Source organism: Anopheles nili, chromosome 3, assembly GCF_943737925.1.
Source record: "Anopheles nili chromosome 3, idAnoNiliSN_F5_01, whole genome shotgun sequence".
In the NCBI taxonomy this organism is placed as follows: Eukaryota; Metazoa; Arthropoda; class Insecta; order Diptera; family Culicidae; genus Anopheles; species Anopheles nili.
Genome location: NC_071292.1, coordinates 63,054,553 through 63,067,915, shown reverse-complemented (window position 1 = coordinate 63,067,915; position 13,363 = coordinate 63,054,553). Strand labels below are relative to the sequence as shown.

Sequence of the window (13,363 nt, the reverse complement as noted above, 5' to 3'; positions counted from 1 at the left end):
TTTAGAAACATTTCATTCAAACAACTTCCTATCACATGCATGTGGACTTATTTAAACCTTACTACCGCACACAAGCTTTGCATACGTATTAATTATGGGTTCATATACATTACGCTTACATTTCACTAAACAATAATTTTAAATCAATTAGTCTTTTATAAATTTATGATGTTGGCTTTTTTCTAATGGTCGTCGAAGGATCCTTATGAACAGATTCGAGGTGGAAAGTCAATAGAGATTTCTTCGCATTGCTGGTTGTACATCGAGCCTACTCGGTGTTAAATTTATAGGTATGTGGCAAAAAATATCAGACACTAATGTAATATTAGTTTCAGTAGTCAAAGAACAGAAGCTCTATGCAATATCAGCTTCCAATTTCTATATTCAGTTATCACGAATGTAGTTCAAATTATTCCTTTGCAAATGAAATTCATCTAAGTCCAGTTTTAATAAATACGTTTAAAAAACATATATTGATTGTTTTAAACATGTTTTACAGCAGTTTGGCTACAACCGTAGGACGATTTATTGTTCAAATAATTAATTACGTACTGTTCCGCTATTACGATGGAGCCATGGTTCCGGACTGGATCGTTTCTTTCATAATTTGCTCATTTTTGCTCAATTCATAGAACTTTGCTCATCGTTGCTCGAAAATTCGAGAAGAGAGAAAAAACGACGAGACACGAACAAAACCCGTGTGTGTCCATTTCTGCGAAAATTTCGTCGTCCGTTTCCTGAACAAGTCGTCCGCGCGGTTGCAGCTGCTGCTAGTGCAAATCGAGAAGAAATTAATTCGTCAGAAATAGTATCAAACGGAAAAAACCGAGAGTGAGTAAAAATGGTGAAGGAAACGGGATTCTACGATGTGCTTGGCGTGAAGCCTGGCTGCTCCCCGGAAGACTTGAAGAAGGCGTACAGAAAGCTTGCGATGAAGTACCACCCCGACAAAAATCCCAACGAGGGTGAGCGTTTCAAGCAAATTTCCATGGCGTATGAGGTGCTCTCGGACCCGGAAAAGAAAGCCATCTACGACGAGGGTGGCGAGACGGCCATCAAGCAGGGTGGTGCGGGTGGTGGAGGATTCCACAGCCCGATGGACATTTTCGACATGATCATTAACGGGGGCATGGGCGGAAGGAGAGAGCAGCGCGGGCGCGATTTGGTGCATCGATTGACCGTGTCGTTGGAAGAGCTTTACAGTGGCGCCACCCGGAAGCTGTCCTTGGCGAAGCACGTCATCTGTGATGGATGCGACGGAATCGGCGGAAAGAGGGGCTCCGTACAGAAGTGTGCCCACTGCGATGGCACCGGTATAGTCACCAAAGTGCAGACCATCATGCCCGGGTTCATGCAGCAGAACAGGGTAGCTTGCCGCACTTGCCAAGGACAGGGCGAGATAATCGAAGAGAGACATAAATGCAAGAAGTGCGACGGCCAGAAGAAGGTGCGTGACAAGAAGATACTGGACGTCCACATCGAGAAGGGTATGCGCGGAGGACAGAAGATCGTTTTCAGTGGAGAGGGCGATCAGGAACCGGGCCTGCAGCCGGGCGACATTGTGATAGCCCTCGAGGAGAAGCGTCACTCGATCTTCAAGCGCGCCGGAATGGACCTGGTCATGGACATGCGGCTGGATCTGTCGGAGGCGCTGTGCGGTTTCCAGAAGGTCATCACTACGTTGGACAAACGCAGCCTGGTCATCCACGCCATGCCGGGAGAGGTCATCAAACACGAGTCCCTTAAGTGCATCCAGGATGAGGGCATGCCGCAATGGAAGAACCCATTCGAGAAAGGACGATTGATCATCCAGTTCAGGGTCGAGTTTCCGGACTCACTGCCGGCAGATGCAGCGAAACTGTTGGAACAGTACCTGCCCCCGAAGCACATCGAGGAACTACCGCTGGACGTTGAAATGGTTCACATGGTCGATCTGAATACGGAGCAAGAGGCCCGCAACGAATACAAGAATGCCTACGATGAGGACGAGGAGGATGGCGGAACTCCTGGTATAAGGATCCAGCAGTGCGCCACGAGCTAAGTCGTTCGCCCACAGCATCATAACACTAGGGGCGTCGCTTCGACGTCGCTTTCTATTCCGCTCGGACGCCGTGTGTTTGTATCTGCGCACAGCGCTCGGTAGCAGCATGGGAGAGAGAAACGTTGCGTTGGAAAGGGGGGGGAAAACTATAGGTGAACAGGAACCATATTGGATTGATAAAAAAAAGAACAAATTTTCAGTTTTCTAAGAGCAACCATGAAAATCAAGAACAGAACCTAGTAAGAAACAGTACGGGTACGTGCTTGTACTTTTTTCTTGCAATTCATTACAATAAATTATTAGCACATCAATCCGGATTAAAGTAACACACAACCCAATCAAAAAAAAAGCATTGTGAACTTACTGCGAAATGAGAACCAGGTAATCACCCCCTCTTCTGGGAGGTGTCGATAGTAGAAAGTGATATCTCGAAGGCCGACTACCGCAGAGGGTGGAAGGGTATGGTCAGGGAAGGAATTGGCACTGCTTTACGACGATGAATTGCGCGGGCATTAGTAGATCGGTGCGATGCGCCACGAAAGAGAGATGCACCCTACTTTATAACCTTGCTGCAAGTAGACAGAATATAATCGCTTTACGTTACTCTACTACTGCACCGCAGTGCACCATTATTTGGCTTTGGGCCGCGATGCAAAACAACCCACAGAGCGGAACGGTAGGATATTTTACATTATTAAAACGGATTGGAAGTTTTGTGGAAAGGCAATTGCTGGAGGATATGATGAGATAAAGGAAGGGTGAAGCAACTTCCCAGAGAATAATTATAATCATCCGACCTTGACCTTCCTGCATCCCATTCTGGCTCTCGGCATCCCCATGTATGTGGAAACGTAGTTTGCGCGAGTCTAACATTATTTTTAGTTTTACCAATTTCCCTGCTGCAGGCAATGTGTGTGTAGTACTATACATTCGATATTTTCCTGTACGTGTTTCGTATGAAAGGAACGAAATAAAACTTCATGTAGCAAAAAAAGAAAATAACAAAGAGCCATGTTGCGTGTCTGTTTGCTTAGTCATCGTGAGTTTTATTCGCTATCGGGTACGTTTCTAGGGTCAGGCGTTGCTGTGTAAGAAAAATTTGCAGCTTATACATCAGTGATATAATCACTGCATCTACTATTTGAGAGTAGGGTTTTTTTTCCTTTTTGCGCTTTGTCTAGTGTCATCCGAACGTCAGCGAACAATGCATAGCAATTGCCTATTCTGACCGACGAAAAAAAAATGAAACAAACCCAGCAAATTACGACGTTGAATTTGCATTGCTTTTTTATTATTTGCATTGACATACCTCATGTTTAAGTGGGAAAAGGCAGTGAAATACAATCGATTAAACATTTCAGGCTAAGACGTAACTGTACGCATTCCTACTGTGGAAAAACCAGCAACCATACTACTACAGAATCGATGCGACTAGATAGATTTTAGCATAATTTACCACGCGTCTGCTATTGGGCATAATTTAATTTGATCTATTGGACTGAGGGTTAGGTTGCTGGTCTGTCGTAAAAATAACAATATCCTTATCGTTATTCATACGAAGAATCCGCTGTCAGGAAACTGCAGCAGTTCCCGTTAGCGTGCCCGTCCACTTCTCGCTAACGGCCCACAGCCACTTCGCCACGCGATCGTCCTTCGCTTGCTCGGCCACTTCCTTCGGAGCGCAATCGCTAAAGTACTGCCCACTAACCTTTTCCAGATCCGGATCGAGAGCAGCATACAGCGTAGTCTGCGCTCCATAGACCGGAGATTTTAGAAATGGCCATACAAACGGCTTCACAAAGATTCCCGAAAACCAGCTATTGAAAATACCCATGTGGCGCATCAGCTCCGTATCAACAATACCAGGATGCAGCGAATTTACGGTTACACCTGTTCCCTCGAGACGGCGGGCGAGTTCGCGCGTAAACAACACGTTCGCTAGCTTGCTTTGTTCGTACGCCTTTGCTTCGTCGTAGGATTTTGCACTGTTCAAATCATCCAGTGCCATTTGGCCACGAGTGTGGGCTAAGCTGGAGACAACTACGATGCGGCTGGGGGCGCTCAGCTTGAGCGTATCCAGCAGCAGATTAGTCAGCAAAAAGTGACCCATGTGATTGACGCCCAGTTGCATTTCGATACCTTCTTTGGTCAGCATGCGTGGGCAACGCATCACACCGGCATTATTGACGAGTATGTCTAGGCGTTGCTGTTCGGCTTTGAATCTACAAATAGGCCATTAATGGATACATTACATAATGGTCGATAATCAGCAAGATCTAAGCGATGCTCACTGTTTCACGAATTTACGAATGGACTGCATTGATGCTAGATCACACTCCCGGCAGTAAACCTGGGGATTTCTAGTGTCTAGCACAATATCCATTCGAGCTTCTTCGCACTTTTTCATATCACGACATGCCATGTAAACATGTGCGCCTCGCCGAGCTAGCGCATGGGCGGTTTCCTTTCCAATTCCAGTATTTGCACCGGTGACGATGACCACCTTTCCATCGGCTCGTATGTCACCTTTCTGGAAGGTAGCGCCTTGCATACGATCTCTGTGAATAAACCATATACATTTTTTGTTTAAGATCTTTCATGTACAACCAACGAAAATCCCCCAAAATCACATACTTTAGCAAAAAGATTCCACCGATCGCGGTGCCGATGGCACTAGTCGCGACAACAACTTTATTCCGGAAGATAGACATTGTTAAGCAATTTTGAAAGTGGTATATCTGTTATAGATCTACTGCATATTTAACCGGTCGTTAGTGTTACAAGAAATTGTATTAAAATCGATTTTTTTTGTTTACATCTCCCACATTTGAATCAACCCGTGCTGCCAACTGCAAGATTACAGAATCCGATGTAACAAATTGTCATACATGACCGTCAATTAGTTGACAGTAGTTGAATTCCTGATATATACTTCAAATTGAATTTATACGTTCAGAAAGTAACTTTTAAAGTCAAATAAATGCGCACTGATCGTTTGGGATTGTTTAAATATTTCTTTGAGAAAGAAAAATGCAATTTTACGTGTTTTACACTGTATCTTTCCACATCAATTATACATTTTTACGTTGAAATTTCTATACAAATGCTAACAACGTGAGATGCTATACCAATATTGCTTTACCATGCAATGACTCGATTGTAAAAATGCGCAGCTGGTATAAAGATCTTTATGGAGGTTTACGTTTATGATGACGATCGACTTTGCAGCACTTTACGCATAGTAGAGAACATGTTTGGAAGTATGGCAACGTGCTTATCAACACATTTGATCGCGCACCTTTCAAATTCTGCAGTATATTTCGCTATATCGCTCTCTGAAGGATTTGATCCCATCTGAAAAAAATAAGCATATGATTCCACTGTTTCATGTGTTTTAAAATGAATAGCGATGTTCTAACCGTACCTTATCTTTAATTGTATCATTACAATCCATGACGCAGCGTTGAAGACGATTGTTGAAGGAATTTATTTCTGATTCCACGTGCTGTTGCGCACGTTGAGCAGGTACGGAACACCGTTCAACGCATTGTTGCACAGTGTCCATTGAGGAGTCCATATCATTGCAGCATCTAGCCGCACAGTTGTGCATATCCGCCTGGTTTAACAAAGAACAGTTTATTGTGGCACTTGCATCATTACGAAATCCGTCCAACCGATAAGACGGTAGCAATGCACGTAGAGGATATTTACTTGCATTTTCCGAAGCACATTTTTGTCAAGATCGTCTAGCTGTCTGGTGATCTCCATTTCGATCCGTTGCTTTTGTTGTTCAATCATTCTGCAGCTTTTTGTGAAAATTTATCCTTTAGAGAGGAAACAATCAACAACTTTTACACAGATTTGTTGCTGTCACATTTGACAACATACATTACATCACGTTCAGCGAAAGCCGGGCCTGTAATGATGTAAACAGGCGAAAACAATTGATCCTGATTATTTTTTTTAAATTTCGGCTTTGTGATTGCCGCTTTTGATATTATCCGCTAACTAATTATAGATCCGGCTTTTAAGACGCGATTTGTTGCATTTCATGCCATATTTACAGCCATATGCTGTGCAGTTTGTTCCGATTTACCACGTGGGCAACCATTTAGCGTGGACGTCAAAATGTGCTACACCGGATTTCGTCTCTGACGTCATGTGCCGAACCCCTATGCATAATAGTTGATTTCGAAAAAAAACTACATTTTTTATTCATTACAGCATTTGCATGATTTTTATTGAATCCAATTTCAAAATAAAAGGAATTGTTATATTCAACATGTATGATGCGTATTACATTATTGACACGCTTCTGATAAGGTCGTAGAATCCAAATGTAAATTCTCTAGGCTTTTTTGTGTAAATCAGTTAATTACCAGTTAAACCTTACTATGCTGCTTTATTTCACTCTATGCGAATGAATTATATTTTGAAATAAAAGAAGCTAGTATATCCAATATGTATTATTATGTTGTGGATATGTATTATCATATTCAAGAGTGTTCTGGCTTGATAATTCTGTTTAAATTCTGCAGCTTTCTGCATATTGGTAAGTTAACAGTAAAATTATTCGATAAGAATATGGTATTATTTTACTTTAGGATAAAAGTTCATTTGGCAAATGATGCAGTTCTGAAATCCGTTCAAAAATATAGCATGAATATTAGGATAAAAATGTTTGTTTAAAAATAAGCAAATCGTTAACAGAATCGATACTAGATTGCCGAATTGTTAACAGCCACGTACAATCAACAACAACAAAGCTTACTATCCGCTATTACATGTATAGTATAGTACTTTTTTGAGCTTAAAAAACATAATTTAAGAAATGTTTGTATATTGTGTCTAAAAGCTTTTTTAAATAGAAATAATAAAATCCCACATTTTGCTAAGTTCGAAATACGTGCTGTCAAGTAACTGAACCGGCTGTCAGCCATCTGTGCGACGGCGACAAATTTTCGGAAAGCGGCGAACTGCGAAAAGAAGAAAAGAAGCAGTGCACCACGCAGGAAAGAAGTGCAAGCTCGGTTTTCCTCCGGTATCTCGGTTTTTGGGTTTTTAAGTTTTTTCGTTCTACTTCCCGGCCTTTGGTGAGCCAAAAGCGCATCCCCTTTTCCGACACAATCATTGTTCGGGGACAGAATAAAGGGAGGTTTGCCATATTATCTGCCCGGCGGAACACGCTCACCCCGCTCCCCCTGTACGACGTCGACGAAACCACTCCGCTTTCCAAAGTTAGTGCTGCAGCGGTCGGTGCACGGGACTAGGCCGAACAGGACAGCAGTGGTTTTTATCGAAACAGTAGTGCATTTGTAGTGTGGTTCGCACCTGGACTATACCCATAGCAGTGCGTCTCAACACGCGATCCAGTAGGCTGGTCAAAGCAACCATAGGGCAAGGCAGGGGAGCTGCTTCCGGATCAGCTTGACGCGTGGGCTTGCTCCAGACGGAAAGTCACGAACCGCGAGGTTCTTTTCTAACGGCGGCTTGCCAGCCATCATGTTCTACCCGCTGGTGAGTATGGCGTGCAATACTAACTTCCCCCGCGGGTCGGGTTTGGGTTTTCGCGAAATACCTTTTGTTCGCGAAACGGGCAGACATATCGGTAATACATTCATCCGGTTCCGCCGTGCGACGTGCGTTCCGCCGCCGTGCAACGCGCGTTGTCGTGCGGCGGCTGTAAAGCAATTTTTTTATTTCGTCTCCGCTCCGGTTTTTCGACCACACAAGACAGCTTCGGTAAAAAAGGTTGAGCTTCGCGTGTTTTTGAGAGAGAATAACTCTTGAAAAGAGAAACCCGCTCTTGGGCTATGTGTGGTGTTCATCTTTAAGTGAGAGTTTGCGAGAGGAAGAGACGGTTAGGTTTGTGTGCGTGTGCGTTGAGAAAATTTAACCTTTGAATGAAGATCATTGAAAAACACCATAATATTATTCCATGGAGGCTGCGTCTTCTTAATTATATTAAAATAATAATAGTGATAGAGAAAGTAAAAAAAAATTGTACGGGTTTGTAAAATACAATACAGTTATTCGGTGCAATGCCGCAGATGTATTTTTCATCATTCGTCGATCCCGATCTCGTTTAATATTTTGAGTAGTAAATTGCTATTACAAGGACTTGCTTACATTTGTTGGATATGCATGAGCACAGATAATTTACTACATGTGGTTTTGTGTGGTTCTGCTAAATTTGTTTCTTCATTTTTTTAGCAATCCCAATTCGAGGATGGTGTAATCGAGCTGACCCGTTCTGAAATGCTCCAGCACGATCCGACGTTGCCTGACAATAAGCATTCGTTCATCGTATCCTTGTCCTTAGGCAATACGCTAATAAATCTTAACAAAATCAAATGTCCACAATGTCGGAAGGTAAGTCCTCTTAAAAAAAAACATCCTTTACGCATGTTTTTGTTTTGTAACTTTTTGAACTTCTCATAAAATTACACTTTCCCCATAAAATGTAACGATATCAAACATGAGGTTTCTCAGCTCTCACCGTCACCGCATATCCACTGATCCTGCCTCTCAAAGCTTATATTTGAAGCCGAAGAAGCAATGTATAAGAGATTTAAAAATAACAAACCTGTTTCACTGATCCATTGTTGCGCTTTTCACGCTCATCCATCGGCGTTTCCTTGCTCTCCCGTTTTCGTACATTTCGGCCTAAACTGTCCACACAGTCTAAAAAAAGGTCGACATGAAGCGATAGAGGGTTGGCGTAACAATTTTAATCCTTTTCTTTCCACGGCATTCCCAAAACAGTGTGAACAGTTCCCTTTTCGCCTGTTGCATTCACACGGTGCGTGGGTAGGAGAAATTAGGGAAGAAAGGACTACTTGGCTTTGCAAGGCATTTTCTCAAGTTTTTGTAGCATAGCAAAATTTGATCAGGATGTCTATTAATATGATCATTAAGAAAAGGCATTGATAATGACTTGTTGTACGGAATGGTACTCAAAACCCAATTGTGTTTTACAATGTCTCTTTGTATTGCAGCGTTTTGATACGGTTGATGAAATGGAGCAGCACCGGACCAAACATTTGACGGAGAATAAGTTTAAATGTGACATTTGTAGTAAGGAATTTCCCAGCCATAGTTCAATGTGGAAACATACGAAGGCCCACACCGGGGAACGTAAGTAAATCGTTCAATTTTTTATTGTACTGCGCTATGATGATGATATTTATGAGGTTTCATTTTCAACGGTGCTCTCCCCAAAGGTCCTTTTGTGTGTCAGATTTGCAACAAGGGCTTCACTCAATTAGCCAACCTTCAGCGACATGATCTCGTTCACAACGGTAAGTGGGTTAAGCTAATGTCCTAATAGTCCCCAATACCAGTCCTGTCCAGTGCATCTTCCTGATGACAATTTTTCACAGTATGGTCATAATTATATTTTGACGACATCAATAAGTTTGGTTCATTCTGATAGATGTATTAGTTCTAAAGGGGCTAAAGTAGTTAACGAACGATGTTATGCATTTTGATTAATTAATTATACATCTGTCTGTTTTGCAGGACTTAAACCATTCAAGTGTCCGATCTGTGAAAAATGCTTTACACAGCAGGCCAACATGTTGAAACATCAACTTCTTCACACGGGTGAGTTGAAAAGAGCTGGTGTTGCTTAGTAATAAATAGAATAATTTTTGTTTTCGATTTACTGCCATTAGTCGAAATTATTTTCGAACCTTTCTAGGTATATTTATTTATTTTTTTTACTTTTGTTACGTGGCTAACAAAGAAAATAGGCGGGCAAAACTTTTTAAATTTTGATAAAAATTTGAATTTGTGTTTTAATTATGTTTTGAAAACAATATTTTCTTGCATCGTTTATTTGTTCCTCTATATGTTTTTTTCTCTACATCTTTTTTTCACTATGTATAATTGCAGGACTTAAACCATACAAATGTCCAGTGTGTGAGAAAGCATTTTCGCAACACGCAAATATGGTCAAACATCAAATGCTTCATACAGGTTTGTGCGGTTTTCATTACCTTTTATTTTACGTTCTTGCTAACGCTTCCATTTCCTTGACTGATTTCTAATAAATCGTATTATCGATAAATAACGCAGCGATCATAATTATGTCAATCCTTTGTTTAAAATCTTTTCTATTGTCTATACCCATCTAAAGGTTCTATTCCGTTTTTTAATTGAGTACTACAGTGCATTAATGCGTGTGTTAAAATTGTATTAACAAGCTTCTGATGAAATTTTTCCTGTACAATTTCTTCTTCTTTTCTCGATATCCGACGTCTAAACATCGTTATCATTCGTGTGTGAATCGTCTTTATTGCGTATGGTGGTGGTGAGCATGCAGGTTTGAAGCCTTACAAGTGTCCAGTGTGCGAAAAAGCATTTACGCAACACGCCAACATGATAAAGCATCAAATGTTACATACTGGTAAATAATTTATTCATTTTTATCTCATTCTCAAAGTTGTATCTTGTACTTATCGTTGCCAACGATCGTAACCACGCGTTACCCCTTGCATTGCTATTATCGTGATGACAAATTTACACAGTTTGGTCACAATTTGTATTGATGACTTTATGTTTGGTTCATTCTGATAGTAATAGCAGTGTATAAAAAGGGATGAAAGGACAACACTTACATCATACAGACCACCGTTTGAATGCGCTGTTGATAGTTTCTCATACGTCTGTCTTTTTGTTATTTGTAGGACTAAAGCCGTACAAATGTCCTGTATGTGAAAAAGCTTTCACACAACAAGCCAACATGGTGAAACATCAAATGTTACATACAGGTAAGAGTGAAGTTATTTATGCTAGTTTTTAGTAACCCCATCATTCCATCATCTTTTGTTTTGCTTTTGTGTGAACAATAAGTTAGTTTTGTGTTAAAGATTCATAGCGCTTGTAATCAGTTGTTCTCCTACATAATTTTGATGTATTATTTTTTTTCCTTCTCTATCCATTGTCCGTTTCCGTGCTCTCTTCTATATATGTTTCACATAAATCTAATGTCACTGATCGGTGAATATTTTCTCTTTTTCTCTTTTCCGACCGCTTGGCTATACGCGCGCGTCTTCTCTTGCCCTTCGTCTGCTACGCCCGCGCGTACACGTGTTGCCTCAAATATTATATATAAAAAATTAAACACAAAACCAAATCCAAAACGGCAACGACACCTTCATCAAATCGATATATAAATAAATATATCAACCCCACAACTAATCATCAAACGCATCCGCATCGCTACCCATCGAATCGCCCCGGGATGCTCTCCTTTGTACATCATGCGGTTGGGTCGCGAATTTGTTTGCCAAATTCGACGATGCCCTTCCCACCTTGCGGTGACACGTTTTGCGGCCGTGTGACGATAGGCGTTAAGCCGTACAAATGTTCCACCTGTGGCAAGGCATTCGCCCAGCAGGCCAACATGGTCAAACACGAGATGCTTCATACCGGTAATTGTTCGCGTTCTGATTCACCAACACCCTCCGTAATATTGAGTGAATTCGTCGAAAAAAAGTTTCACGATCATATTTTATAACTGTCTTTACAAATATTCATCCGATCATAAAAGTTAGACGTACAATGGAACAGACTACAGAAAAGTAAACACAAAAAATGATTAGAGAAGAACTAGTAGTAGCTAGGTATTTTTCCGGCTTCAGCATTGTTTGTGAAATGTTGCTACATGTTTGCAAAGCGATCCAAGATAGAGCTATCAAATAGGATTAACGAATTTTATCATTAAGAATAATGCTATCAGATGAACCAGGGCGTTTGAGAGAAACACCACTGTACGGTCATAAATATTAGTAAATATTTGAAAGTTTTGGGCCAAGAATAATAAAATAGTTCTAAAGTTTCTAACGAAAACATGGAATTGATTTGCCTTGAATTGAGTCGAACACTTTATAATATTTCTTTTCGCTGCACCATACAACCGTATAATTTTTCGTAACAGTAGTTTTTGCTATGTTGAGAAATGCAAGAGGAAAAAATGACTGATGCCAAACAACTACATGCAACGGGGTGGGAAGTCCATGTCATAGGCAAATAAGCGTAAATCATGTTTTTGAGTTTTAAATTGATCCAAGTTTTCTAGATTCACTTGATACCTTAAACATCATCGCCATCTATCTCATTAGCTCTCCGCTTAAACCTGACGTCCTAAAGTTTGAAATTATATACTACGGTTTTGATTTGTCTTGCAGGTATCAAACCGTACAAATGTCCCACCTGCGACAAAGCATTTGCCCAGCAGGCTAACATGATGAAGCATCAGATGTTGCACACTGGTAAGTGAGAATTGTCCGCGACTGTGCGCCAGTCCTAGTTGGTCCTTGTGCTAAGAGCGATTCCCATTCTCTTCTGTTGTATTTTTTCCCGTAGGATTGAAGCCGTACAAGTGCGGTACTTGCGATAAGGCGTTTGCCCAGCAAGCCAACATGGTCAAACATCAGATGCTTCACACCGGTAATTGTTAGCCCATTTATCTATGATTCCAACCACCTTCCCCTTCTCTCCCGTCACGCTCATGCGCCCCCTCCTGTTATTCTCGATCACAGTAAGAATAAAAGTGGAGGTTTCAAATGTGAATAAGGCAATATGTGAATTTGTTTGCACCACATGCTCATTTTGTTGTATCTTTCGATTGGATCCAACCGCGAGTAGGAAATTTGTATGGTGGGATCGAGGCGGTCCCATTTTTTTCTGGTGTTCCGGTTCGCGGTGGTAGAGCTACAGCACAAGACTTTCACAAAGAAATGACGTATTAGCATCAAAATTGAAACAAAGAACATTGCTCAATTGCACACATCCCCACCTCCCATATGACGTTCTTTTCGTTGCTTTAGCATTAAGATGGTGCAATACCGGAAGTGCTATCCCTGCAAATCCGCCCCGTAGCATCGCATGTAACTCGTTTCGGTGATCCCTTCACATCTGCCTTTTCTGAACCGCTCTTACACCTGCTTCACACGCGCTCTTCCCGGTGAATGTTCACTAAAGCGATCAAACTTGCTCCTTCTCTCGTCTATTAGGTTTAAAACCGTACAAATGCAATACCTGTGGCAAGGCATTCGCGCAGCAGGCCAACATGGTCAAACACGAGATGCTCCATACTGGTAATACACATTTTATTAATTTTTCCTAATTTGTCGTTACCTTCTTTCTTGCTGTGCCGATCAGTGGAAACTTCCGTTCAATATTTCCGCCCACTACGGCTCACGGGTGATGGGCGGCGAGATTTGCATATCGTCATCCCGCCACTCCCACCCCGATAATCAGCAAGCTAACGAAGGACGTTTCTTTTTTGTTGCTGCTCTGTCGTTTTTTCTTCGA

At 41.5% G+C, this 13,363-nt stretch overlaps 4 protein-coding genes across 4 annotated transcripts; 2 read left to right on the top strand and 2 right to left on the bottom strand.

Moving 5' to 3' along the window:
• The first annotated feature begins 675 nt into the window (after window positions 1-675).
• Window positions 676-3,034, top strand: LOC128727305 (dnaJ homolog subfamily A member 1). Its single transcript, XM_053821199.1, has one exon. The coding sequence runs from the start codon at window positions 842-844 to the stop codon at window positions 2,039-2,041; it is 1,200 nt and encodes a 399-aa protein (XP_053677174.1). The 5' UTR covers window positions 676-841; the 3' UTR covers window positions 2,042-3,034.
• Window positions 3,035-3,315: 281 nt separating this feature from the next.
• On the bottom strand, window positions 3,316-4,752 carry LOC128727306 (retinol dehydrogenase 13-like). Its single transcript, XM_053821200.1, has 3 exons — window positions 4,676-4,752; window positions 4,333-4,599; window positions 3,316-4,263 (listed from the first exon to the last, which is right to left on the bottom strand). Exons 1-3 carry the CDS (start codon window positions 4,750-4,752, stop codon window positions 3,612-3,614), a joined length of 996 nt encoding a protein of 331 aa, XP_053677175.1. The 3' UTR covers window positions 3,316-3,611.
• Window positions 4,753-5,123: 371 nt separating this feature from the next.
• Window positions 5,124-5,859, bottom strand: LOC128725889 (protein FAM136A). The gene is made up of 3 exons (XM_053819662.1): window positions 5,753-5,859; window positions 5,466-5,657; window positions 5,124-5,395 (listed from the first exon to the last, which is right to left on the bottom strand). The coding sequence occupies exons 1-3, from the start codon at window positions 5,837-5,839 to the stop codon at window positions 5,246-5,248; spliced, it is 429 nt and encodes a 142-aa protein (XP_053675637.1). The 5' UTR covers window positions 5,840-5,859; the 3' UTR covers window positions 5,124-5,245.
• Window positions 5,860-7,450: 1,591 nt separating this feature from the next.
• On the top strand, window positions 7,451-11,853 carry LOC128726431 (zinc finger and SCAN domain-containing protein 2-like). The gene is made up of 9 exons (XM_053820240.1): window positions 7,451-7,558; window positions 8,255-8,413; window positions 9,040-9,178; window positions 9,265-9,342; window positions 9,563-9,646; window positions 9,938-10,021; window positions 10,368-10,451; window positions 10,732-10,815; window positions 11,395-11,853. The coding sequence occupies exons 1-9, from the start codon at window positions 7,544-7,546 to the stop codon at window positions 11,562-11,564; spliced, it is 897 nt and encodes a 298-aa protein (XP_053676215.1). The 5' UTR covers window positions 7,451-7,543; the 3' UTR covers window positions 11,565-11,853.
• The last annotated feature ends 1,510 nt before the right edge of the window (window positions 11,854-13,363 follow it).